At 46.0% G+C, this 27,871-nt stretch overlaps 2 protein-coding genes across 4 annotated transcripts in view; both read left to right on the top strand.

Moving 5' to 3' along the window:
- The first annotated feature begins 6,575 nt into the window (after positions 1-6,575).
- On the top strand, positions 6,576-19,501 carry TXNDC15 (thioredoxin domain containing 15). The gene is given in 6 exon segments (XM_077768652.1): positions 6,576-6,602; positions 6,604-6,787; positions 12,612-13,072; positions 14,344-14,507; positions 17,044-17,174; positions 19,136-19,501. Coding segments are annotated over 6 exon segments (1,164 nt in total). The 3' UTR covers positions 19,333-19,501.
- Positions 19,502-27,284: 7,783 nt separating this feature from the next.
- Positions 27,285-27,871, top strand: part of PCBD2 (pterin-4 alpha-carbinolamine dehydratase 2) — a 47,191-nt gene continuing 46,604 nt past the window's right edge. The window contains exon 1 of one of the 3 annotated variants that reach the window (XM_077768667.1): positions 27,285-27,367. Coding sequence is in view for 1 of the 3 variants with exons in the window: in XM_077768665.1 (XP_077624791.1) it covers positions 27,318-27,367 (50 nt within the window). In the remaining 2 variants the exon portion in view is untranslated. The remainder of the gene's footprint in view (positions 27,368-27,871) is intronic. The other 2 variants (XM_077768666.1, XM_077768665.1) reach the window with 2 other exon arrangements.

The raw sequence follows: 27,871 nt of genomic DNA on the forward strand, positions 1-27,871 counted from the left end.
ATTGCTTAAGGATTTGGCATTTCCTAAACAGAACTTCTGAAACCTGTTGTATGCTTAAGTGTTTCTAAAATTAGACTCAATGATTTGAAAATAGAAGGAATAACATGTTAGGTAAATAAGTAAGTGACTATTAGGTAATGGCTTGGATAGGTATTTTTAATGTTATTTTCACATTATTTATAACAGTATTCTTTCATGTTATTATTATTTTTAAAAATATTAATGTTTTTTTTGAGAGAGAGAGAGAGACGGAGTGTAAAAGGGGGAGGGGCAGAGAGAATCTGAAGCAGGATCCAGGATCTGAGCCATCAGCACAGATCCTGATGCAGGCCTTGAACTCACAAACTGTGGGATCAGGGCCTGAGCCAAAGACGACGGTGAACCAACTGAGACACTAAGGAGCCCCTATAACACAGTAGTTTTCTTCAGTTATTACTTTTAAAAAAGTTTTTGTTGGGGCGCCTGGGTGGCTCAGTCGGGTAAGTGTCCGACTTTGGCTCAGGTCATGATCTCACGGTTTGTGGGTTCAAGCCCCACGTCAGGCTCTGTGCTGAACGCTTGCTCACAGCCTGGAGCCTGCTTTGGATTCTGTGTCTCCTTCTCTCTCTCCCGCTCCCACCCTGTCTCACTCTGTCTCTCAAAAATAAATAAATGTAAAAAAATTTTTTTTAAGTTTTTATTAACACAGTATTATTTATAACATCATCAAGTGTTAATACTGTAGGGATCCAAATATTATTACTCACTTAGGTTATACAAAGTACTCATGTACCTAAGGAACGGCCAACTCATGAAATTTCCCTTTCAAGATAATGTTAAGACTCAATTATGCTCATGAATCACTGTATTTTACACCTGAAACTAACGTGGCACTGTTATGTTAACTGTACTGGAATTAACATATGAACTTGCCCCTGGTCTTTCCATCACTCAAGCCTGACAAAACACTACCTCTGGGCTAATTTTGGCTACCATTTACCCCTAGACTGCTAAATGCTAAATGGAGAAAAATGCTTAACTGTGTCATTTGCCACTATAAAATTTCACTTTCCAATCATACCTGGATCCCCAATGCTACCAGGGGGTTCTTCTTTTGTATCCTAGGTCAGATCTCATGCCTTTTTTAAATTTAAATTATCTCAGATTTCTAGTCTCTACTCTTAAGATACTTAGATACCACCAAAGGCGCTCTCTCAGCCTCCTGCCTGACAGAGAAAACAGCTTATCTGCATTCACCCTTTCCTCCTATTACAATGGAGGAGCCATTCCTTTTACTATTTCAGGTTTATCCCTCTCCAGACCCCCTTCTCTACTTTCTTCTCAGAGGTTATTCTCTCTCCTATATCTTCAACCTCTTCCAATAGGATCCTTCTCATTAGTTGTACACCACCAACTTAATTAAACCTAGTATTTATTTACATGAGCTATTACAAAGGTATTGATTAACAGTGTAACAGTATATGAAATGAGTTGTATGCCGGAGTATAAAAGTCTTTAATTCAGACTGGTATTCTAGCCTGCCTATTTGACACCAAGACTTTTTTTTCCCTTCTTCTGTGCTTCAGTTTCCTCATAAGTCAAATAAGAATGGTATCTTTGGGAGAAAACCATCTGAGTGAAAACAGAAATGCTAAGGGCTTAGTACTCATGTTAGAAAAGCAGACGTCTCCTATTAGGGTTGATGTTTATACTTGTGATTATACCTGGTAGCCCCTCGTATATATCACACTAAAGCATGATTTCCATTAGTAATAAAATTTAGGATATATGCCCTGAGTAGACAAAGCTGGGAAACGCCTGTGGATTTTTGTTACAGTTTTCTTAACTACTGTACATTACTCTGATCTACCCTGTGAGGACAGAACTCTCTCTTGGGAGGATACTGAATTACTGAAGGAGCTCAGTTTTATCAGTTTGTTATAACTGCACAGAATATTTGGTATTGATTCAATACTAATGGCTGTATTGGGTCAATTTAAGTTTATCAAAATACAACATTAAAATAATAAAGATGAGAAAGAAACATGGAAGAATATGTATAAGAATATATTCCTGAAGTATTGATTTATTAAACTGATTCACATATTTTCTTCAGATTAAAAGTTATTAAGTTACAAAATAAAGATCCAGTTATCTATTCTGAAAAAAATTACCCCCAAATGATGATTTATAACAACAATAATTTATTTTTCAGTTTTAATTTTTTAAAATATATTTTGAGAGAGAAAGAGAGTGAGTGGGGAAGGGACAGAGAGAGAGGGAGAGAGAGAATCCCAAGCTGAGTCCACACTGTCAGTACAGAGCTTGACCTGGGGCTTGAATTGCGAGATCATGACCTGAGCTGAAACCAACAGTCAGAAGCCCGACTGAGCCACTGATGCACCCTAATAATAATTTTTTAACCTCTCTATTTGTGGGTCAGAAATTTGGGAAGATTTCAAACTGGGCATTGCTAGCCATGGTCTCTCAGGCAGTAGTAGTCCAGGGGTAGCTGGAGATGGAACAGAATAGCACTGGGATCAGTTAGTGATGGTTGGCATCTCTCTCCACAGAATGTCTGGGCTTCTCTGTGCAAGCTGATTTGAACTTTTTCAGAACATGGCAGTGTTAAGATAGTCCAATACTTACTCTGTGGCTCAGGACTCCAGTGCAAATCTTCCAACACAAAATGGTAAAGCTGTGTTGCCTGAGAAGTTATACAGGGGGCGCCTGGGTGGCTCAGTCAGTTGTCACAGCTTCATGAGTTTGAGTTTGAGTCCCGTGTCGGGCTTGATGCTGACAGTGTGGAGCCTGCTTGGGATTCTCTTTCTCCCCCTCTCTCTGCCCCTCCTGCACTAGCACTGTCTCTCTCTCAAAATAAACAAACAAAGTCCTGTCAGACAGCATCATCAATTAAAAAAATAAAAAGTTGGGGAGCATGGGTGGCTCAGTCAGTTAAGTGTCGACTTCGGCTCAGGTCACGATCTTGTAGTTTGTGAGTTCAAGCCCCATGTGGGGCTCTGTGCAGACAGCTCAGAGCCTGGAGCCTGCTTCGGATTCTGTGTCAACCCCTCTCTCTGCCCCACCTGCTCAAGCTCTCTCTCTCTCTCTCTCAAAAATAAATAAACATTAAAAAAAAAGAGAAGTTATACAGGATCACTTCATATACTATTGTATTCTGTTGGTTATATGTGAATCACAGGCCCAGCCCAGATTTAAGAGAAGGGGAATTTGATTCTGCCTATTGATGGGGCAATGGCAAAATTACTCTGTAGAACAGCATGTGAGATGAGGGATAGTATTGTGGCAGTCTTTGGAAAACATAACTTTGTTACAGGGAAGGTAAACAGGGGTGCCTGGGGGGCTCAGTAGGTTGAGCATCCAACTCTTGGCTTCGCCTCAGGTCATGATCTCACAGTTTGGGGTTTAGAGACCCGAGTTGGGCTCCCTGCTGACAGGACTAGTCCTACCTGGGATTTTCTATCTCCCTCTGTCTCTCTGCCCCTCCCCAACTCTCTCTCAAAATCAATAAACGTACGCTATGCTTTCACTTATAGGAGGATTAGGAGAAACTTAATGGAGGATCATGGAGGAGGAGAAGGGGGAAAATAGTTGGGGAGAGGGAGGGAGGCAAACCATGAGAGACTCTTGAATACTGAGAACAAACTGAGGGCTGATGGGGGTGGGGGGGAGGGGATGGGGGATGATGGGCATGAAGGAGGGCACTTGTGGGATGAGCACTGGGTGTTACATGGAAACCAACTTGACGATATACTATGAAAGAAAAAAAAAGCATCTCATTTTATGTAAAAATACACGCTCCTGAAAAATTATGCTACACCTGGGTAATAAAAGAATCTATTTCATTAAAAAAAAATCAATAAACGTAAAAAAAAAAAAGGCAACTCTTGTTTGTTCATGAGAGAGAGGGAGAGAGTCTCTCTCATGACTCATCAGATTAAAAAGAAATTAGGCAAACCTATCAAGAGGGACAAACTAAACAGCAAGCATGCAGGTGTGTAGTTATGCATAAAAATTCCAGTTATTATCAAATTGTTATCGTTCATACAAATGAACAGTTGCAGGCCAAATGGTGTTGGTGTATAGAGTTCATTTCAGCCAGAGGAAGAGGATGATGTCAACTCATCACCACCACCCCCCAAGAAATGAAAGTAAAATCGAGGTTTCGAGACCAGCGTGAACGCCGCAATTTTCTTGCTGACAATAAGTGCAAGTGCCACCTGGTGGTGAGACAGCCAAATGTGCCTTCTATCCTGTTGATAGTATTCACTGTGTTGTCATTATTGTACATACAGTGTTTAATGGAAGACAACAGTTTTAACATCCATCTGCAAGTGTGTCTGTCCAAACAAGCAGCCAAAGCACAGACACAGGGAGGGAGGGGACATAATAAAAAGGGAGTAGAAAACACAGGGCATCCACTTTGGAGCATCCAGACAAATCAAATCACTCTCCTTTTTATTAATCTGTACCCCTCTTAATCCTCTGTCCTATTGGCCTTTATGCACCTTCAAATTAGGTATGAAAGGTATGGGAGAGAATAAACTAAAGAAGGAAAGGTTTGGGGTGGGTGGCTCAGTTGGTAGAGCATGCAACTCTTAGATCTCTGGGTGGTGAGTTTGAGCCTCATGTTGGATCTAGAGCTTACTTAAAAAAATAAAAAATAAATAAAAAAGGAAAAGTTTGCTCTTACACACAAGAGGCAAAGGAGATAGTTTAGCCAAATGATGACTATAGTGATCAGCTTTAGAACTGTAGGCTCTTGGGGTGCCTTGGTGGCTCAGTCGCTTAAGCGTCCGACTTTGGCTCAGGTCATGATCTCGCGGTTTGTGGGTTTGTGAGTTCGAGCACAGTGGTGGGCTCTGTGCTGACAGCTCAGAGCCTGGAGCCTCCTTCAGATTTTGTGTCTCCCCCCTCTCTCTCTCTGTCCCTCCCATGCCCATGTCTCTCAATAGTAAATAAAAACATTTTAAAAATTAGAAAAAAAAAAAAAGAACTGTTGGCTCTTTCCTCCGTGTTGTCCATTGTCTCAGATCCTCCTGGACCCACAGACACTTGAGAATTTACTACAGCAAAACCCTGGTGGCCTATTTAGAATGTAAGAATCATCAATGAGGTCAGATTGATGATGCATCTTTCTGGTTTAACAATCTTTGATGGGCACAAGCGGACTACAGTTACTACACTAGAACTGTACGATCCAAATAATAATGGCTACCAGTCTGATGCGTTCACTGAGCACCAGGCACTATGCTCATCACTTTACATCTCCTTTAATCCACATAACCCTGTATGATTTCATCCTGTTTTACAGATGAAGAAACTAAACTTTTTTTCCTCCAAATGGTTTATTAACTTTTTTTTTTTTTTGAGAGAGAGAGAGATTGAGAGAGAGAGAGAGAGAGAGAATGAGCAGGGAAGAGGCAGAGAGAGAGGGAGACAGAGAATCCCAAGCAAGCTCCGCACTGACAGCATGGAGGGCGGTGCAGAGCTTGAACTCACCAAAGGTGAGATCATGACCTGAGTCAGAAGTCCCGGCCCACAGGTCAGAAGTCCGATGCTCAACCAAATGAGCCATCCAGGCGCCTCAAGAAGCTAAACCTTAAGAAAAGTTAGGTAACTTGCTTGACTGACCATATACTGCGATAGATGTTGGAGCTGGGATTCACCATAGAGCTTAAAAAGCCTGGGTTTCAGCGTTGCCGCATCTACCACTGGTTTCACGTAAAGATCTCTGAAATCTATTTCTGTTTTCAACCTTTTAAAATAAGTTTCAGAGCTGCACTCTCTGCACTAATGCAGCAGTGCTGGTCGCTCAAAACTTAGGAGGCTCTCCCCCTTAAATGCTGACAAGGAGAGTCATTTTTTTCCATCTCCCCCGGGTATTGTCTCTTAGATCCCTCCCTGCTCCGGCCCCTGCCTAGCTCTGGAATGCGGAACCCCATTCCTCTGTTGCACACCTCCCGTCCCCAACCAGGCCTTCTTCCTTCTAGACCTCTCTGGCTGTATGCTAGAGGGGGCCCAACCACTTCCAGGATCCGGTCTTGGGAGGTAGCTTGCCCTACTGGTGGGTTGGTTAAAACCAACCCCGCAACAAGAACTTCCCGCCGCCCAGAGTTCACAGCACTTAGGGTTGGGGTTACCAGATGTAGCAAATAAAATTACGGGACCGAGTTACATTTGGGAATCGGTGTGTTTCTTAGAGTGAAAAACTAGTCGTTGTTTCCGTGAAATTCAGATTTAACTGGGCATCCTGTATTTTACCTGGCAACCGTAGGTAGGGAAGCAGGGGTAAGGCTGGAGATTCGGGGCATTGGAAGGAAGAGGCTTCTGGGTCTTTTGGGGGAATGAATGTGTGCTGCTGGCGGCCAGATCGGCTCGCGCGCGAACAGAGGGCCGCACGCTTCTAGTGGCACCCCGTCCAGGACTCAGGGGTCAGTAAAGTTCGAGGCGACCTGAGATGTCCGGCTCGTGAACAACCAACCGCTAGTCCCACGGCACAGGCCCCGGAGCACAAGTGAGAGTCAGGCCGCCCGACTCCAAGATGGCGTCCGCGACGACTGCCAGCGGCCAAGATGGCGGCGCGGGATCGCGCTCGCGCTCCCGGCTCCCGGCTCCCCTCCCCCAGGCCGCTTGGGGGTTGGGAGCGCAACGCGCGTAGCCGTGCGCCGGCTGCCCTGCGACCTGGGTGGTGGTCCCGGCAGCCGCCTGGCCCGCGCCATGCGGCTCGTCGGCTGGTGGCAGCTCCTGCTGTGGGTGCTGGGGCCCCCTGCCTGCGGCCTGGAGGGTGAGTGCGGGCTGGGGGCGGCAGGCGGCCGCGAGTGAAGTGACCGGGCGCGGTGGTGGTCTATGCGGGTGACGCTCTTTCACCTGCGCGGGGGCCCGCTCCCGCGTCGTCGCGACCTTTAATGCTGGCGGTCTGGCCTCCGGGTCCGGGCTGGCGGGGAGCCCGTTCCGGCCACCGCAGCAGGCGTCAGTCAGGCGGGAGTGACCGTGTGTTAGCGCTTACTGAGGCATAGCCTTTATTATGAATGATAAAAATCATGAGAACTAGCCGCCATTTATGGTGCCCTTGCTAGGAGGCGAACTGTGTCTTGTCTCAGGTAGTCCTCGCACCTGCCCCAGGAGATAGGCTCCCAGAGTACCTCCGTGTTAAGAGTGGAGATACGGCAGAGCTGGTCTTCCTGCCTGCACAATCCACGCTTTCTTTTGCACCCTGATGGATCGCTTTTTTTTTTTAATTAAAAACATTTTTTAATGCTGATTTAGAGAGAGGGAGGGCAAGCAAAGGAGAGGGAGAGAGAGAATCTCAAGCAGGCTCTGTGCTGTCATTGCGGAGCCCTACCTGGGGCTAGATCTCACCAACCGCAACATCGTGACCTGAGCTGAGGTTAAGAGTGGGGCACTTAACCGCCTGAGCCACCCAGGTGTCTCCTGATCACTTTTTTAAGAAGGCCGCTCTTGCTCAGGTGCCTTTGTGAAGGACAGATGAGAAAGATACAGGACACCCCCAGGGTAACCCACCGCCTGCCCTGGCATGCTCTCAGGGCCATCTCAGGTGGGGAGGCAGCCACTTTGGAGGCATGGCCGGGGCCAGGAGTGGGGCCTACCCTCAGGGCCGCCTCACACCACTGCTTACTTCCTTTAAGGTCCAGATCCTTTGGCCTTGCCTGTATTTCGCTACAGGAGTAGGTAGGTCTTTCCTTTTCTGGGGTCCTGGAAGGCGGCAGGGTAGCTGGGTATCAGGCAGAAGACTGAATAGTAACACAGCTGTTATTCATGAAAGTACTGGTTATGTGCCAGGTGCTATGCTTAGTGCTTTATGAGTATCATCTTATTTAATCTTCAAATGCCGGGTGCTGTGCTTAGTGCTTTATGAGTATCATCTTATTTAATCTTCAAATGCTTATGAAGTAGTTGTTGCTGTGGTCCCCATTTTTCAGATGAGGAAACTGAGACTCGGCATCACTAAGTCTTTTGCCACAGTCTCCAAAATCCCTAAGTTGAAGAACCATGTTTCAAGCCCATGTCTGCCTACCTGATGGTCAAACCTCTGTACTCCACCTCCCTGTCACTGCGCTTAACCACCAGCTTCAGAGAGGGGAACAGCATGTGCTGGATAGCTTTTGTTTGTTTTCCAGGTCATTCTCTAGCCTTCTCTACCCTGTGCTGTGCCTTGACGGGCTGTCTTGTATGGCATAAAAACCGGCTCTCTTGCCTTCTGGCCTCCTGTGGGTTGGAATGAGGGGAGAGTGAGGTCAGGATATTGATTCTCTCAGCTCCCTCCCCCAGGGATTATCACTGGTTGGCTTTGTCCTTCCATGAGAAGTCATATCTTCTAGAAGGCTAATAAGCTCACTGTTTCAAGGTTCTGTGACTGTTTCTGAATTCTTAGGGTTTGTGGGTGGTAACTGGCTCCTTCTCTGGTCCTTCTGGCCCTGGAGTTCCTTACCCTTGCTTCCGGTTTCTTCACACCCAGCCCATACGTTGGTGGCCCCTTTACTGATCCCAGATTGCCCAAGTTGAGTGTGCTTTCTGCACAGGGGACTTAGTGTTAAAGTGTGGGAGCCCACCTGCCAGTCCGGGTCATGTGCATGCAGACCTGAGGATAACACTAGCCTTACGATGGGCCATTGGTCACCATGGCCAGGCCGTGAGTAGGGTGAGGACAGAGGGACTTTCACCAGCTGGGACCTTTTCAGGGTGGCTGAAAATCCAAGGCATTTTGGTCTGTAGTAGACACCACTGGCAGCTTTGCACCTAGAGGTAGCAGTGCTAGCCAAGTGTCAAAGCACAGGAACCAACTCCTGGCTTCAGCACGCCCATGCCTGTCTTCACTAGGCAGCTAGCACATTTTTCCTGAGCACCCATCTTATGTCATGTACTCTGCTGGACACTTGAGGTACCGTGGTGAGCCAGACAGAGAAACAGGTCCGCTCTCCTGTATGATGGGGAAGGCAGGCATTAAATGACTATAAATAATTAAGTACATTTCAAGAGTGGAAAATGTTCAGTGCTCCAGGGAGAGTCCCAGGGCATTATTGGGTGGATGGGATGTAATGGGAGACCCTTTGGTCTGAGGGTTGGGGAGGGTGAAGTTCACCTTAAAGAGGTGAAGTTTAGGGTAAGATCTGAAAGATGAGGGTCGCTTGGGTGGCTCAGTCAGTTAAGTATCCTCCTCTTTTTTTTTTTTTTTTTTAGATGGACGTATCTTTTTTTTTTTAATGTTTGTTTATTTATTTCTGAGAGACAGAGAGAGACAGCGTGAGCAGGGGAAGGTCAGAGAGAGGGAGATACAGAGTCTGAAGCAGGCTCCAGGCTCTGAGCTGTCAGCACAGAGCCCGACGTGGGGCTCGAACCCACGGACTGTGAGATCATGACCTGAGCTGAAGTCAGATGCCCAACCGACTGAGCCACCCAGGCGCCCCAACTATCCTCCTCTTGATTTCAGCTCAGGTCATGATCTCACAGTTTTGTGGGTTCGAAGCCCACCTCAGGCTCTGGGAGCCTGCTTGGGATTCTCCCTCTCTCTCTGCCCCTCCCTCACTTGCACTCTCTCTGTTTTTCTCAGAATAAATAATAAACTTAAAAAACAACAACAACAACAACAACTCTCAAAGATGAGTCAGATTAGCCAGAAGGAGAGTGAGTAGAGGGCTTTCCTGGCAGGGAAACAGCCCTTGGGACAAGTAGGTGGAGGAGATCGTGAATGTGCAGGGACCAGAAATGCCTGGTGACACCTGTTGAGAGTGTGGACAGAGGCCAATTCATGTGTTGCCTGGGTATCACTGCTTTGGACTGTAGACTCATTCGCAGGGCTAGGGGAAGCCACTGAAAGGGTTTTTGTGACATGATCAGATTTGCCTTTAGATTTCAGTTCCTCTTACGTTGCCTGTGAGGAGCAGGGTCTGGAGGGAGAAGAGAGGGCCAACCGTGGAGCCCAGTTGGGTGGTTACAGCAACTGTCCAGATAAGAAATGGCTGTGGGCCGGCCAGAGGGGTGTGAGTGAGGATGGGAGGACTCCAGAATGCAGTTAGCAGGGGGATTAATAGAATTTAGTTATGGTGCCTTTGCATCTCTTTGAATTGTAAACATCAGTCCTTGTCGTCGTCGTCGTCGTCGTCGTCATCATCATCATCATCATCATCATCCCCTCAGCCATTTATGCGGTGCTTACCGTGTGCCAGGGACTACATACATCTTTTCTCGTTTAATCTGCACAGTAGCCCTGTGAATTTCTCTATTTCATTGGTATTTTCTCCATTTTTAAATAAGTGCAGTATTTCCTATGGAAAGAATGGGTTGCTGGCCCTCGAACCCCTGGCTCTTTCTGGTCCTTTGCCATGTGGCTCCCTGTCTCAGAAACCATTGTGAAAAACCTGCGGCTGGTTCAGAGCGTTTTGAACAAAATTGGAAGGGTGTGAAGGATCTGACCTGGGGAGCACTGACGTGGTTCTCCACACATGTTCCTTTCTGTCGATAATGCAGTACTTTTCACCTTTGTGTGCTCAAACTGTAATCAGCTTGTTGAGGTTAAGAAGCAGTCTCTTTTAATGTTTCATTTATTTCTGAGAGAGAGAGAGATACAGCGACAGCAACAGTGTGAGCAGGGGAGAGAGGCAGAGAGACAGGGAGACACAGAATCCGAAGCAGGCTCCGGGCTCTGAGCTGTCAGCACAGAGCCCGACGTGGGGCTCAAACCCACGAACCGTGAGATCATGACCTGAGCTGAAGTCAGACACTCAACTAACTGAGCCACCCAGGCGCCCCAAGAAGCAGTCTCTTTTAATTCTCTCTCCCCCTGTCTCTCTGCCCACCCCCAATAAAGAAATAAAAGAAGCAGTCTGTTTTATTTTATTTATTTTTAATTTTTATTTATTTTTGAGAGAGAGAGGGNGCCACCCAGGCGCCCCCGTGTGCCACTATTTTTGTGTACTCTCCTCAGTTTTCCGTGAATCGTGAGGTTTTCCAGGCTAGCTGGCGGGAACAGGTCCTTTGCTCAACTCCTTGTGAGCGTTGGGTACTGTTACTTCTAACCCTTTAGAGTGGTTCTTTCCCCAGCTTTGGCAGCCTTCGTGCAAATGTTGACTGGTGTCCTTGGAGGGAGGGTCTCTCTGCAGTCTGGAATTCTCTCTCTGCTGCTTGCCCATCGCCACTCTTCTGTCCCATAGACTCTTAACTTTCTTGGTCCCTGTGAACCAAGGGACTGTATCCTCAACTTGAGTCTTCTGGACCGCCTGCGTCCCCCTCACCGAGCCACGGCCGGCACTGCCTCCAGTGGTAAGCTGGAGCATTTGTAGGGCTGTCCTCACTTCTCTCCCTGTTTCTCCCGGATCCCTGTCCTTCGTTGCCTGCTCTCTAGTCTCCTGGAACTCACAGTTGTAGCCCTTCTTTGGGTTGTTTGAGTAAGGAGGGTAAATGTGGCCCCTTTTACTCCAACTTATCCAGAAGCCGAATTCTCAGAGAATGTTTTAAAATTGGTAGAGAAGTCTACAAATCTCTTGGGATATTCTTCGAGACCTCACACAAATGTGCATACTTTAGGAAGCTCCCAGACCCCTTCCCAACTTTGAAGCCAGTTGGTTATTCAGCCTGTGGGGACGTGCTGTTGTCATGGCAGAGCCCATCACATGGCTGGTGGTTTCCCAGCCACATGGTGAGCTTGTCTGAGTGCAGCTGGGCTCATTTGTTTCCCCTGGTTGGTGCCTGGCACAGAGTCTAATGGCTCTTGAGTTCATGGGAGCGGGAAGGCAGGAGTCCTTGTTACAGAAGTGAGTGGACATTGCTCAGAGGATGTAGAAGACTGCCCTAGACTTCCCTCACCTGAGCATTTTACCCACGCTCTCGCTAGTGGCTCCAAAGTGAGAGGAATGTCTCCCTTCCCCCTGCAGCTGTCCCTGCACCGAGGGTCCCACCTCCGGACACTCCTACAGGCAGTAGCCCAAGGGCAGCGGGCTCTGGCTGGGGAATCCACCTAATGCAGTGTTCTCGGGCTGTGTGGCACAGCAGCCCTGGGGGGCTGGGTCATGGGGGGAGGGGAGGGTAAGGCCCTATCTGGAGTAGCAGCCAGAACATTTCACTCCGTGACCTGGCTCTGCTGCTTCTTAGCTTGTGTGCTTTTGGGCGTTGCACTACCTCTCTGTGCCTCAGCTTGGTCACCTGTTAGGGGCCGATGGTGACCCTTGTGCTGCCCGTCTCACAGAACTTTTATAACACGTGCAAAGATGCTTTGCCATAGGAGAATCTTCTATCAAGGCATCGGTCTTTTGTCAGATATTCTCCTCAAACCAATGACATTGTTAGTGTTTGTGTTATATTTTCCTAACTGGACGTCTGCCCTGGAATGTTTTTGCTTACAATCCATTAGGCAAGTAGCAGGTTTTGCGTGAAGCTGTATTATGTGTCCACCTTATATTTGGCGTTCATTAATCTACTACCTCCTGGTGACCTTCTTCATGATCTGGAATCTAGGGGGGTGGCCTTCTGATGGTTTCATGGCCAGGTGACCGTTTTTCTCTGTAGGGGAACGTTTCTTATTTGAGGAGAACTATAAGTCTTCGGGGGTATGTGCTCTGGAGTGATGTGAACGTGAACCTGCTGGCACATTTTAGTTGCAGAGGAAAGTGGTCACTTGCCTGCGAAGGAGCAGCCTGTGGCAGGCGAAGAGCAGCCATCTTGCGACCCGGTGCGCCAGGACAGGTCAGCCGGGGCCGCGGGCGCAGGGCTGGGGCCTGACGCGGATGGCGACCACGTGCTGATGCTGTCCGTGATCCCTGGGGAGGTGGAGGACAAGCTGGGCCCCGAGCCGAGCGGCGGCACCTGCGGGGCTGGAGGGGACGAGGACTCGAGCTGCAGTCTCCGAGAGCACCTGTTCTCTCTGGACGGCGCCGGGACGAGCTTCCCGGACCGAGAAGAGGAGTACTACCCGGAGCCCGAAGTGGCTGATGCCGACCCGGCCCCGCCCGAGGACTCCAACAACACCGAGAGTCTGAAATCCCCCAAGGTGAACTGTGAGGAGAGAAACGTGACCGGATTGGAGAACTCCACTCTGAAAATTTTAAATATGTCACAGGTAAGGAAAAATGGTTTAGCCCTTTTCTCCTTTTCGGCACCTGGATTTTATGACGTCATAACTCATATCAACTTTGAAACAGAGGGACACGGTTTTTATCGTGTTGTAAGTGGGGCTGCATCAGTGAAAATTGACTTTGCTCTCTCTGATGTTTGTAGGGACAGGAGGAGTTATGACTGGTGTTGATTATGCTTTTTAGGTGGCTTAAGCCTAGTCACTTTGGGGTGTCCTCACCACCACCAAAGCCTCATGATGAAAATCTCAGTGCACAGATTGGCACTTGGCATCGGAATCCTGACAGTTTCCTTCCTCCCTGAGGTCTTTATTACAGGCAACTTAAAAATATCTGAACTATCAAATTGTGATTTAGCATTGTTTAGCCCAGTGATACCTCTGGGAGGCACATTCTAGTAATGAACAGTTTCTTTCCTCCAAAGAACATGACTCCAGTATTTTCTCCGGAGTGAGAGCTGAGACTCTTGTCCCCATCCCAGCCACGCATTTCCAGCTCGGTGCATAAAGGATGATTCCAAAGAGAACACTGGGATAACGACTGACTGACTGCTTCAGTGGGGTTGTTAAGCCAGACAGCAGCATGAGTTCAGGCTGCTTGCGGAAGGGAAGAAACCCTAGCTCCGCAAGGCGTGGCTGCTTATTTTAGATGGGGATGTGTGGTACATTGAACATCCATGGCCCCTCCCGAGTGGACTCACTGCCCCCCTCGGCACTCTGTGGGACTGTTTCTTGGGTGGCACACACGTGGCCAGGATGGCGCACTTTCAGCAGTGTGAGTGAGGGTGGCGGCAGAGATGGTGCACCCTTGAATTGAACTAGCCTTTGGCCAAATACATTGATCCGACTGCTTACTACAGACTTCGATCTGCTGAGATGATGGTTAAGATGACATTGCATTAATCGTGCCATTAGATTGTGTGAGAGGCACAGGTCAGAGCCCAGGACAGTGGCCCTGGGACTACTTAGTATTTGAATGATGAGTTATGAAAAATTCTAAAATTGCTCTCTAGTAGTCTCGAGAAAGCTTACAGGCAAGTGTATAATTTGTTATTTCATAATACTTTTCTGCTGATTCATGGATTCATATGGTTCAAGACCCAAAAGGTTCTTAAGGGGATGCCCCACAGTCTCCTTCGGGTCGCTGTCCCTCCGCCTCTCCTTGGAGGCAGCGATGTTTCCAGTTTTTCAGACATCCCTCCGGAGGAAGGTACATGCACATGGACTGCTGACTTTGACACTTGTTTCTTTTACCACAGGACCTTATGGATTTTCTAAACCCAAATGGTAGTGACTGCACCCTGGTCCTGTTTTACACCCCGTGGTGCCGATTTTCTGCCAGTTTGGCCCCTCATTTTAATTCTCTGCCCCGGGCATTTCCAGCTCTTAATTTTTTGGCACTGGATGCGTCTCAGCACAGCAGGTACATTCCTTCGGTAGAATTTATGTGTCATCCTTCTGGATGAGGGTCGTGGTTATTTGGAGGTCATCATCGGTTAAGTGAGACTTAAGTTAGATGCAGAGCAGGTAGGTGTGGGGTGGTGGGAAGGCTAGATGAGCTGGTGTGGTGAGGATTGTCAGAGTCCTCAGGGAGCTGATGCCTCCTTTTCGGGAGGCCCCTTAAGAGGAGTGACTGTTGTCTGCACGGTGGTATTTAAAGGTGGCTCCCTCTGATGGCAGGGGAGTGGCCAGAGGATTATTTAGGGTCTTGGTCAGACTGAATTAGCAAAATTAATGTCACAAGTGTGACCCTCCTGAGACTCAGCCCCAGTTGAGGTTTCCACCCGGTAGCCCGACTCAGAACCCTGTTCTGTGTCCGCTAAGGATTTTTTTCTTTACTTTTATTGGTTTCTTTTCTTTCTTTCCCTCCCCCTTTCTTCTTTCCTCTTGTTTACATTGATTCTTGCATGCATGTTTCTTAGTGAACGGTCAGTAAATTGATGCAGTGAGTTAATTTAGCCCTTTAAAATGAAATTTACTTTTGTTATATGTTATTCTGTGGGCTTTTGTCTTTTTTAGATGTTCATTGAGGGACGTTATAAAGAACTATGTTCAGATGTTATGTATTTCCCCCAAGTGCCGTGACTGCACATGGGTTGTCCAGTGTACTCCTCTTCTTCGAAATAACATGCCCTTTAGCATGTAGGTCACAGGAGACTCTGTGTGAATCAGTTTGGAAAGTCTGGAACATGGTCAAGTTGGTAAAAATGAAGTTGAGTAAAACTTGAGTAAAAATTTTAAAAAGTGTTTTTTTAACATTTATTTTTGAGAGAGAGAGAGACAGAGAGAGATAGAAAGAGACAGAGAGAGACCGAGTGTGAGCAGGGGAAGGACAGAGAGAGTGGGAGACGCAGAATCCGAAGCAGGCTCCAGGCTCTGAGCTGTCAGCACAGAGCCCGATACGGGGCTTGAACTCAGGAACAGTAAGATCATGACCTGAGCCAAAGTCAGATGCCTAACCGAGTGAGCCACCCAGGCTCCCCTTGAGTAAAATTTTTGAGTGAAAATTTGCTCTCCCCTGAGCTTCAGTGAGGGTGACGTAACTGCCAGTGTTTCGCTCAATTGTTTAGGAAGAAAGACATTGCAGCAAATTAGTGATTCTCACAAGGGTTTCAGGGAAATATCTACATGGATATGTAGGGGGCAGATTGATGGGAAGGACGGTCTAGGTTAGTGTCAGACTTTGACTGGAACTTTCCCTGCCCCCAAGCTGGCAGGGCTGGCTCCCAGCAGCAGCTTAGTACTCTGGGGTTGGATCTCACCGCCCCCCACTCCTCATTCCCTGCAGGCTTTTATCATCTGCTTTGTTCCTTCATGCATCCTTCTCAGTGCCTGCTATGTTGCCTTAATCGTGGAGAGTAGGGGGTGCTTGTTTTTGTTATATGGCCTGGGACATGTGTTTGCCTCATATGTTAATATTTAAGTTACAGCATGTTTACAAAAGAAGAAATCCTGAGTACTATCATTTTACAAACAGGGAAAAACTGAGGCTTCAAGAGGTTACATAGTCTGCCCCGAGTTCATACAGCTGGTTCAGTGGCAGAACGGAGGCTTCAACCCGAGAGTGTTTTGACTCCTGAGCTTATACACCACTACTCTGTATTACGTAAAGGTGAAACAATACCACTCCGGTCATATTCCATCCTGCCCCAATTGTGTACTTCCTGGTGTGTCTGCTAGATCACAGATTTCCTTGTGCAGACTTAGCAAACTATGGCTTACCATAAGTTGACTCTTGTATGAGGGAAAGAACTGGAGAGTTTGAAATTTCTTCTGTCAAGTAAATTGACACAGTGCACTTCGTCCATGAATTAGAATTTTCTAGTCTGATCTCTTTTGGCAGTTAGCAATTTAAATAGTGGAATAAGTAGGAGCATCTGGCTGGCTCAGTCAGTAGAGCATGCACCTCTTGATCTTGGGGTTGTGAGTTGGAGCCCAATGTTGAATGTATGTAGAGTTTACTTAAAAAAAAAAAAAAATACTGGAAAAGCACTTGGGTGGCTCAGTCGGTTGTGTCTGACTCTTGATTTTGGCCCAGGTCAGGATCTCACAGTTCATGGGATCAAGCCCCACATCTGGCTCTGTGCTGACAGTGTGGAACCTGCTTGGGATTCTCTCTCTCTTCTCTCTCCTCCTCTCTCGGCCCCTCCTCTGCTCGCTTGCTCTCTCATTCTCTCTGTCTCAAAATAAATAAACTTTAAAAAAGTAGTGGAATAAAAATAGTGTTGAGGGTAGTTCTTTATTGTAATAGAAAGCAACTCAGCAGAACAGGAATGCTCCCAACCTCAACCCATAAGGAGAAGGGTCAGAAATGGCTGAAGCATATAGTTTGACTATCAGAAACCTATAGGTCACAGGAAACTGATCCATTCTCATTTATTGCTAACCATTCTGATAAGGTAATTGTGTGAGAAAACCTGCTGTTAATTCAGGTTTCTGACTGACTTCTTTTCTCTCAGCCTTTCTACCAGGTTTGGCACTGTAGCTGTTCCTAACATCTTGTTATTTCAAGGAGCTAAACCGATGGCTAGATTTAATCATACAGACCGAACACTGGAAACACTGAAAGTCTTCATTTTTAACCAGACAGGTATGTAGAAAGAATATGCTGTAGAAAGGATTTTATTGCTGGGGGTGTATGCCTTCTATGGGTTCCTATCTGCTCTTCTTAAGTGAAGGAGTCAAGATTGGCTTTCAGATGTAAACCTTCTTTTCTAATGAACTGCTCTGGTTCTGTTAAAAGTCTCTCCATCAGGGGCATCCAGGTGGCTCAGTTGATCAAGCCTCTGACTCCTGGTTTTGGCTTCGGTCATGATCTCACAATTCATGGGATCAAGTCCTGCGTCAGACAGCACGGAGCCTGCTTGGGATTGTCTTGCTGCGCTCCCCTCCCTTCAGCACTGCCCCCCCCTTCCCCCCGCCCAATCCCCGCTCATACATTCTCTTTCAAAATAAATAAATTAAGAAAAAAAAAGCCTCAATCAGTGTGGCAAGCTTAACATGAATAGGTAATTTTACATGAGTACCGAAACCTTTTAAAAAACAGCTTTATTGATGTATAAATCACATACCATACAACTGTAGGTAACTTTTTACATAGATTTTTCCCTTAGGTATAATATTTACACAAAAATGTGCATCAATCATTGGTGTGGTGAGTGATGAATTTTCACAGAATGAATACCTTGGGTAACTGGGACTCAGATCTACAGAGAACATTACCAGCCTCCCTCAGCACTGCTGCTCCTGCCCGCAAGGATAACCGCCACCTTGACTCCTGACGCCAAGGACTAGTGTTAGCTGTTTCTTAACTTTATATTAATGGAGACATAGAATATGGATTCTTGGATTCTTTTTTTTTTAATATTTATTTATTTTTGAGAGAGAGCGAGTGAGCATGAATGGGGGAGGGGCAGAGAGAGAGGGAGACAGAGGATCTGAATCAGGCTCTGAGCACTGTCAGCGCAGAGCCCAATTTGGGGCTTGAACTCATGAACTGCGAGATACCGACCTGAGCCGAAGCTGGACGCTTAGCCGACTGAGCCACCCAGGTGCCCAGTATGGATTCTTTTGTGTCTGGTTTATTTCAGTCACCGTTAGGTTTGTGGGATTCATTGGCATCATTGCAGATGGTTGTATTTTCTTCTTTTGTGTTGCCGTGTGGTGTTCCATTTATTCATCCATTTGCAGATGTTATTTTAATTCTTTAATTATTTGCCAAAACATATGACCTTATTTTTCATTGTGTAGAAGTTTGAAAACTGTATAATGCAGAAATTTTCTTCTTTGGAAACGTTTCCTCCTCAGAAGCTTCAATGACTTAATTATGAGCACCCCACTTCTTCCTGAAGTAAATTCAGTGGAAATAAAAATAAGTTATATCGTGCCTTTCATATATATTAAGTTGCATCTAATTATATCTAATACTAAAGAACAAAGAGGTCAGTTACCTCATAGGAGTATAAGGCTAGTTATCAGACAGTTATCTATTCAGGTCCTATAGCACCAGACCCCTGATTATCAATCAGATTGAAATGGCCAGAGGGAACCATTTTGCTCAATGCTCTAAGGAAACCTAGAACTCAAATGAGATCGAAGGGTCACAGCATCTTTGGTAATCACTGATCTCGGTGGGTAGTTCTAACAATTTTTTTCAGTAAATTATTTAAAAGCTTTTTGAATTTAGCATTCTTGAACCCGTGGGAACATTCTGTAGGCCCCTGAGGGGAGCTTTACCAGTTACTTGTCGAATTTTGGTCTCAAAAAAGAAAATATAACCCTTACAATGCACTAAGACCCTTCTGAAGAGTTCACAGTAACTCGAGTGTTTAGGCTTTGAACTGCTGAATGGGTTCCTGCTTCTTTGATGTGGTGGGAGAAAGGCAAGTTACAGATTATACCAACAGGCTAAATGAAACCCATCCCAGATATACTAGTGGTCGTGTTTATTTTAAGACTGCATATCTTTTTGCATGCAATGCAAAATACTTCAGAAAGATTTGTGGCAAGTGTATTTTCTATCTGATTTGCAACAGCTGATTTCTCTTTCAGGTATAGAAGCCAAGAAAAATGTGGTGGTAACTCAAGCTGACCAAATAGGACCTCTTCCCAGCACTTTGATAAAAAGTGTGGACTGGCTGCTTGTATTTTCCTTATTCTTCTTAATCAGTTTTATTATGTATGCTACCATTCGAACTGAGAGCATTCGGTGGCTGATTCCAGGACAAGAGCAGGAACATGCGGAGTAGTGATGGACTAAAAGAGAAGTCGGAGTGAGGAATTTCAGAAATCAGTGCTGCACTTTCATACATTTTTCTCCCGTGAAGTGTACTCTTACAACTTCAGGCAGATTAAAAGAATCATGCATTTGTTGAACTGTTAAATGTGTTAAAAATTATAAATTGGTGTTTTAATTAATACTGCAATAAGCAGATGCAAAAATATTCAATAGAACTCAACGTTGTATTCAGTAATCCAATATTTTAAGAGAGTAATCTAGTTTGAAATGCAAAGCTGTGTTCAGGTGGAATGGTGGGTAGAATGACAGTATGCTTCAGAGAAGGAAGAAATAGGACTTTAACGTTACAGTTTTAGAAAACTCTTGATTCCTTTTATAAATGTCTACGAAGGTTGTTTTTCTGTTCATTTGCAATTTTGCTCTCAGTCTGTAAGCAGGAAAGTGTTCTGTTAGGAAGAATAACTAGAATTCATAAGTGTGACCTTCTGAGTAACTGATGGGAAAACAGGAGTCAACTACTTTGGCGTTTGAGATCGCTCATTTCACCGAAAGAATATGGAGTGCTTTAAGCTGTTTCTGTATAAGGCAGATGTTAGGAGAAAGTAAATGTTATCCTCAAACCAAAGCTTATTTATTATCAGTTCTAGGCTAAAGCGTAACTCAAATTTTAGTCACAATTCCCTAACCGGCATGCATTAATTGAACCTTAATATGTTCTTAGCACTGTGCTAGTTTTAATGAGAGCCAAAAGAAATATGTAACACCGTTCTTGCCCACAAGTTGATTCTGGTTTAGTTTAGACCACACATAGAAGAGAGAGAACATGTAATTTATTCCAACTTTTGGGGAAGCTCTTTCTAAAAGATCCCTTAAATTCAGATATAAGACATCTGACTACATAATGATAAATAACTTTTATGCTGTTTACAGTGTTTTAGAGTATTTCATTTTCTGATGCACCCTACAGTCTATGGAAGTGGAACTGTAGCTGAGTCACCTTTCAGAATGTTATGCTGGACGGGAGTTTATAACTTTATATTGTGGACAGCTCTGGCTGGAGTGGTCACTCACAGGAGGGGACACTGGTTCAGAACAGTACCATTATGATTTCCATTTTACAAATGAGCACTCTGAGGCATAGTGATTGAGTAACTTGCCCAGGTTACACACATAGTAAGTTGATGAAGCTGAGATTTGAACCTTTATATGTATGTGTACATATACTTAAAAATTTAAGAAAAACTTAGTGATTCCATCTTTAATAGTAACTAACACTCAAGTATTACCGTGTGCATTCCAGGTACTAGTTTAAGTGCTTTACATACCATTTCATTTATTGGTACATAGCTCTATGTACTGACTGACATTAGTATTAAATTTCCTTATTTTACATAAGGGCAATAAATGAGGCCTCAAATAACTTCTCTTGGTCAGGGAGCTTCCAGCGTGGGACCCAGCTTCATGCTGACTGGAGGAGACTCTAGGTGGGCTGGGACCTCGCCCTGCCTCTATGCCATGGCCGGAAGGACCATCGTAATGCATTTCCCTCTGGTCTTTCCCCTTTGCTTCCTATAGTTGCATTTGCAAAATAGTCATCATGTAGCACTTTGGTCTTTTTATTTTGTTTTGCCTAACAAATGATGACTATTTCAGTGTTGCCAATAGTTTTCCTAACCATGATTACATTCTGTCTTTGAGTAGATTTGGCATTACTTACTTAACCTTTTTTTTTTTTTTAATGGTTGTGTATTGTCTCAATTCCTTAGGGGGACACTCCCAGACTGGAGATCATCAAAGATACAGTTGTTTTCATGTCTTTGAAATGTAATGGGGCCCTACTCTAGTCTGGGGTATGAGGAATGGCTCCTAGGATGACCAACAGGTCCATGGCTTTGCTTCTTTTTTTTTTTTTTTTAATGTTTTTTATTTTATTTCTAGGAGATAGAGAGAGACAGTGTGAGCAGGGGAGGGTCAGCGAGAGAGGGAGTCACAGACTCTGAAACAGGCTCCAGGCTCTGAGCTGGCAGTCAGCACAGAGCCCGACGCGGGGCTTGAACCCACGAACCGCGAGATCATGACCTAAGCGAAAGTCGGACGCTTAACCGACTAAGCCACCCAGGCGCCCTTCCATGGCTTTGCTTCTAATACTTAGCCAAGACAAGCTATCTGGGTTTTCTTTGGAGGGAAACTGGAGCAGGGCTGTTCCCTAGACGGGAGGTTCAAGTGTAGAGAGATCAGTTGGGAAGCACTGGTACTGAAGAAAAGGGAAGTAGAAGGCAGGAAGGAAGGTCTAAGAGCTGCTAAACCTCCCTAGCCAAACACAGTGTCTGTCCATCAGAACACAGTGCACTGGTACCCATGCCAGGGATGGGGAGGGCAGTGATTCAACTACATGGAAGACAGCAAAGATCATGCTAGTCACCAGGGACAGAAGTCCCAACACTTCTGCCCACTATATAGTATCAGTTGCCAAGAAAAAAAACAATAGAAGCAGTGGATGAACAGCATTTTCGCTCACAGAACAGACATAGCCAAGATCAGCTCCGTTAGTGTGCCTTGCTCCCTCATGGCCACTGGGTCCTCTGCAGCAGCTAAAGGCCCGAGTGCCCCTCTAGTGCTTATGCACAAGTCACCCCTACCTGTGGAGTGTGAAATACTGAAACGGGGTGGGAGGCATGCCCCAGGGATATTTGACTTAGTGCTTAATCTGAACAAAGGAGTACATACGAGTCTAGAACAGGGAAGGATATTCTCACATAAGGTGATAAGCCCAGAACAGGCCATATGGGCTCGTTATGAGTATTGGTAAGGAAGTGTTCCTAGGCCCAAGGCCCATTCTTCGTAGTTGAGTAGAGATAAAGGACTGTAAGGAGGAGACTGCCTTTCCCAAGAGTGTCCACGATACAGGACGTGCTCAATCTTTGCTAAAGAACTTAAATCCTACTAATTGGAGACCTACACAGGAATGCAGAGTATTCACAGCTGCTGCCGGTAGACAGCACTTCCCCTGGGTCCTACTGGCATTACTGCTGCTGCTTTCTGTAACTAGACCCGAGATGCCAGTTTCCTCCGGTGGATTTAGGGAAGGAAAATGATGGGACTCTCTTGTTACCTCACACCTACCAGCTCATTCTGCAGTTCTCACTTAAAAAATTTTTTAACGTTTATTCATTTTTGAGAGATGGAGAGAGAGAGAGGGTGAGTGGGGGAGGGGCAGAGAGCAAGAGAGAGAGAGAGAGTCAGAATCCTAAGCAACTCCAGGCTCTGAGCTGTCAGCACAGAGCTGGACATGGAGCTCGAATTCATGAACCTTGAGATCATGACCTGAGCTGAATTCGGAAGCTTAACCAACTGAGCCACTGAGGGACCCCCTGCAGTTCTCACTTCAGTAAGCAAGTTTGTAGAATATTTTTCATGGTTGTATACCCCTAATTAGGTACTGGAAATGCAACTTTTAATTCCACCCCCAGTCTCTGCCCACCTGAGGCATCAGGCAAAGGAAACTAGAGTGCCTTAGTCGAATATCTTGAGACCAGTGGTGTTTCATCAGGGTCTGAAGATTACTCTCTTGAGTTTTTGTCAAGCATATTTTAAGGCAAAAAGTCACCCCCCCCCACCTCCATATGGGAACTAAAACCAACTGCTAGCAACTCCTAAGTTGAACTCAATTGGACTCTCATATTTTTAAATCCTCTGCAGAACTGGTGATTAATTTTCTTAAAATAGTAAAAAAAGGTACAAGTGAATGTACTAAAAAACTGAAATACGCTTTAAAGGGTGAATTTTATGACGCATACCACTACATCTAAAAAAAAAAAGGCAACTGGGGCGACTGGATGGATCAGCTGGGTGAGCGTCTGACTCTGGATTTGATCTCAGGTCATTACCTCAGTTTGTTTGAGGAGTTTGAGCCTTGCATTGAGCTCCGCCAGTGCAGAAGCTGCTTGGGATTCGCTCTTTCTCCGCCTGCCCCGCTCCCCCGTCTCAAAACAAATGAACTTAAAAGAAAAAGGCAACGAAAAAGGAATAATAATAAAATATTAGCAAATACACACACATAAAAAAATACCCCTTTTCGCCAAAAAAATTTAAAAAGAAAAAAAAATTAAGTAAATCTGTCCACTACATCTCTGGAGTGCGTACCGTGAGCTACTGTTCAGAGAGCACTATGAACCAGGTTACAGATTGTCTTATCTGGGCCATCACAGAGGAGCCGGGGTGCCAAGGCCTCAGCAGCTAGGCAAAAAGACACAGCAGAGTCTACGTTCGCAGCCACGGCTCCCTGCCTTATAAGCCCCGCTCGGAACCACAGTGCTTCCTGGCCTTCCAGGCAGGACGGAGAGCGGCGCCCGAACACCCACCACCCACAGCTCCTCCCCTCCCGTCNCCAAGAGCGAGCCCGGCACAGGCTGTCAGCGAGCGTGCGGCCAGCCGGTCGGACACCGAAGAGCCGAACCGGAGGTCACACCTGAGCGCCCAAAGCAGCGCAGCGCGCAAGCTCGCGGCCCAGTCCTCCGCACCGGAGGGAAGCGGGCCCCGTGCAGGCACCAAGCGGGACCTGAGAGCGCGGGGGCGGGCGGGNGCCGGCGCCGTCTGCGGCCCCGAAGCTCCGGGGGCCTTCCGGGGCTGGCCGCGCGGGTTCCTGCGGGACTGCCTGACCCGCGGCTGAGGGCCTCCCGCACCGCCCCCGGCTCCCAGTCNGCGTGCGGGCGCGGGGCACCTGGCGGGAGACGGGCGCCGCACCATCGTCTCCGCCTGGCTTACAGATCCCGTCGTCTACGAAACTGCTGTCCCCCCGAGCAAGAGTTTTGTTAAAGTATGAAAAGTAGTTGTAAAACTATCTGATGCTTCAGGTCACTTGAAGTGACGAAAGACGCTGTGCCGCTAGATTGTGCGCTCGCTGAGAGCAGGGACCGGCTCCGGCAGGGCGCGCTCGCCGGAAACCCGCTGAGTTAACTTGTTTGCGTGTGATGTTTTTGCAGGAATTATTAATAAATTATTTTTTTTCGTCGTGACAAGTCTGTTCCTCTTTCGTCTTCTGCGGGGCATTCCGTCACTTTTCTTGAGTTAGAAATTAATGTATCAGGATAAATTAACTTGATGGCAAGTTTTGACACGCAGCACCATCTAGTGGGAAAATGTTACATTAAACTTGATTTACTCTTCCCTTGCTTGTTAGAGCGCCTTGGCAGTTTGAAGGTGTTTAACAAGAGAAATTTAAGGAAGATGGAGGAAGATGAGCACTCTGTTTCGTGCTCATTAAGGCGAGAACACAAATTGAGTGCTTACTGGCACCTAAGTGTGTGCTAAGGCTTACCTCTACCCGAAGTGCTGATGATTAAGTAAAATTATGGGGTTCCGAGGAATGAATAAACAGACATGATTTGTTGGCTTCCACTGCCAGGCTCCATGCTGGGTGCCTTCACATTCGAGAACGCTTCCATTTAACTCTCAAAAAATGTCGGCAGGTAGACGTTGTAATGCCCTCACTGTAGACAGGAGGACGCTAGTATTCAGAGAAGCTAAGTGATTTGTTCAGCATCTCACAGCCGAAGGTAACAAAGCTAGGCCTGGAATCAAGTTTGTTCCTTCCAAATCCTATGTTTCTCCTTGTCCTTCTCCCCATTCTCTTGCAGAAAAAAAAAAAAAAAATTAAGTCCACCACAAAGGGTTCTGCAGAAGGCGTGTCTCCAGAGGGACCGTCTGTGTTATAGACAAGGTGGCTCCACCTCACAGTCCTGGACACGTCCCTGTTCTTGCGCAGACACCTGTGCTGAGCGCAGAGTGCATACCACTGGCTTCACCGGGTGTGTGTGTGCATGGCAGAGAATGTGGACGAAAACCGCTCAGCACGTTCCCCTGCCGTCAGTTGACTGCTGCGTTACCCACAGTATGGTTAATAGTTTTCTTTGCAGCTACTCACTGTGGACAGAGAAAATTTAATTTTTGTCCCTAATGATCTGAGTTGACAACATATTTAGGTGACTAATAAGAATTTTAGATTATTTCCTGTAGTAGGTCACTGTGAAACTAATGCATAGATGTTTTGGTTCTTAAAAGGAAATGGATTTGATAATAAGTCTTTAAATGTTTTTATTTAATAAAGAGGTAAAAAATGTTTTTTCTCTTTTGTTAGTTGAGGGGACGGATAGCTGACCTAGCAAGGATGAGAAACGAGAGAATTAGTTTATTAGCAACCATTTTCCGTCTTCTTAGAATAAGTTACTTAAAAAAATTTTTTTTAGTGTTTATTTTTGAGAGAGAGAGAGCGAGAGAGCACGCAAGAGAGCATGCACTGGGGAGGGGCAGAAAAATAGGGAGACACAGAATCCAAAGTAGGCTCCAGGCTCGGAGCTGTCAGCAGCACAGAGCCTGATGTGGAGCTTGAACTCATGATCTGTGAGATCATGACCTGGGCCAAAGTCGGATGCTTAACTGAGTGAGCCACCCAGGTGCCCCAAGAATAAGTTATCTTAAAGCAAGTTTATTTATTCTGCCATGTTAGTCACATCAGTGTCAGTGGTAAAAGATTTTCAGGGTTTCTGAAGTGGGCTCAACTCAGCCCCCAGTTGCCGTTGATGAGAAGTCCTAATATAGTCTTGTCTTTCTGGGTGACAGTGCCTCTCTCACCTGAGCCATGAGTAAGCCCTGCAGATAGGTAAGGTAGGAGGTATTGATTGACAGTTATGTTAGAGGGAGAACTACGCTCCTCTGACTTGCCGCTAGAGTGTTTTTCTCTTCTTTCTCTGGCCATGATGCTTAGAGTTCTTTCAATTAAAAAACAAAGCATGGGAAGCGTGGGCCTGTTAACCAGCAGGACTCTGGGTTTGTGGATTTCATCACCAGGGTGAGGAGGACCAAGAAAGACACTGCTCTGGCCTGACTTGAGGGATTTGTTTTCCTGATGCCCTGAAAAAGCTCCCTCTACTGAGGCTAGCGCTTTTTACCTGTAATTCAGAGGATCTGTGGACTCCCAGAAGTTATTATCCAAAATCCTGTGTTAAGTGTGCATTTGTTCCCCCCCCCCCCTCACTGTAGNGTTAGTTTTTCATCGCATCTGAAAGAGGATAGTGAACCCAGAGAGTGAAGACCCGTGTGAGTAAGCAGTGAAGGCTACTACAGTGGCACTGGACCATCCAAAGAGCAGTGGACCCAGAACTTAGAGCCCTGAGTTCTAATTCTAGACCTGACTGTGGACTTGCAGGGTTTCCTTGTGTGGGTGTGCTTATTCAGGTTACCATGTCCTCGAATGCTGGCCATCCGTAATGGTCATTGGTAAGACGACCAGTGGTAATGGGTAATGGTTATATCTGTAATAAACCAGAGACACAGAATTGTGAAGTTTGAGGCACCAAGAAGGTGTGGTGAGACAACTTAACTATGGAGGCAGCTGATTTTGTATAGTTAGCCTTGTTTTTGTCTATTTTTTAAGAACAGAGGAACCAAAGATGGTTCCAAATTGTTGCCCTTAAGATTTGCTTTCCTAGGGCCGGGCGCGGGGCGCGGTGCACCAGCGGCTCACAGCCGAGCCTGGCATGGAGGACCCAAGCGGCCCCGAGCCCACGNATAATGAAAAACATGAGAAAATATATAATTAATAAAGCAAGATATGAGAGTGTATGAATGGGTAGGATCATGGATGTAAATAATACACCAAGCATCTAATAAAAGGGTGACAAATTACTAGCTGTACTTATAATTGGGTGGCAGAGTGATAAATGGATGACTGTGTCTTCTGGTTTTTTTGTATCACTTTTATAATAACTGTTTTAAAATAAAGTACTTTGAGATCTTTAAAAAAAAAAAAAAAAAGATTTGCTTTCCTATATCTCTCCATAAGGTAAAGAGCCAAGAGTTTATTGGAGTTAAACTGAACCTCTGCATTGCAGATATTAAATGAGTTCTTTTCACAGGCAGCAGACGTTCACTCTTTGACAGCAGAGGAGAGGAACCAAGTTATACGTGACCTTAAAGCAGCAGGATGGTCAGAATTAAATGAGAGAGATGCCATCTACAAAGAGTTCTCCTTCAAAAACTTTAATCAGGTAATTACTACATGTTCTTGCTAGTGCCCTGGTCTCTTTGTGTCACCTTGGGCTGCGCCTTTTTTAAATACTACTGGTTGTTGGGTCCCATGTGGATCCAGGGTCCAAATCCTCTCTTCCTTAAGAATTCAGTGGCAGATGCTGTGTCCTTGTTGACAGGTGCTACCACCTAACTGCGGGATTCTCAGATGTTTGGGATGGGAGTTGTTTTGTCATTTGGAAAATCAGGTTCTGAAACCAGTGATTTGGTGTTGGTTAGGATATGTGGTTTCCTTTCAAATTCTAAATCACATTAAAAGGTCATGTGAGGGGCACCTGGGTGGCTCAGTTGGTTAAGTGTCCGACTTTGGCCCAGGTCATGATCTCACAGTTCGTGGGTTCGAGCCCCACGTCGGGCTCTGTGCTGACAGCTCAGAGCCTGGAGCCTGCTTCAGATTCTGTGTCTCCCTCTCTCTCTGACCCTCCCCTGCTCGCTCTCTCTCTCTCTCTCTTCCTCAGAAATAA

This window comes from Crocuta crocuta, unplaced genomic scaffold (genome assembly GCF_008692635.1).
Source record: "Crocuta crocuta isolate KB4526 unplaced genomic scaffold, BGI_CrCroc_1.0 scaffold64, whole genome shotgun sequence".
In the NCBI taxonomy this organism is placed as follows: Eukaryota; Metazoa; Chordata; class Mammalia; order Carnivora; family Hyaenidae; genus Crocuta; species Crocuta crocuta.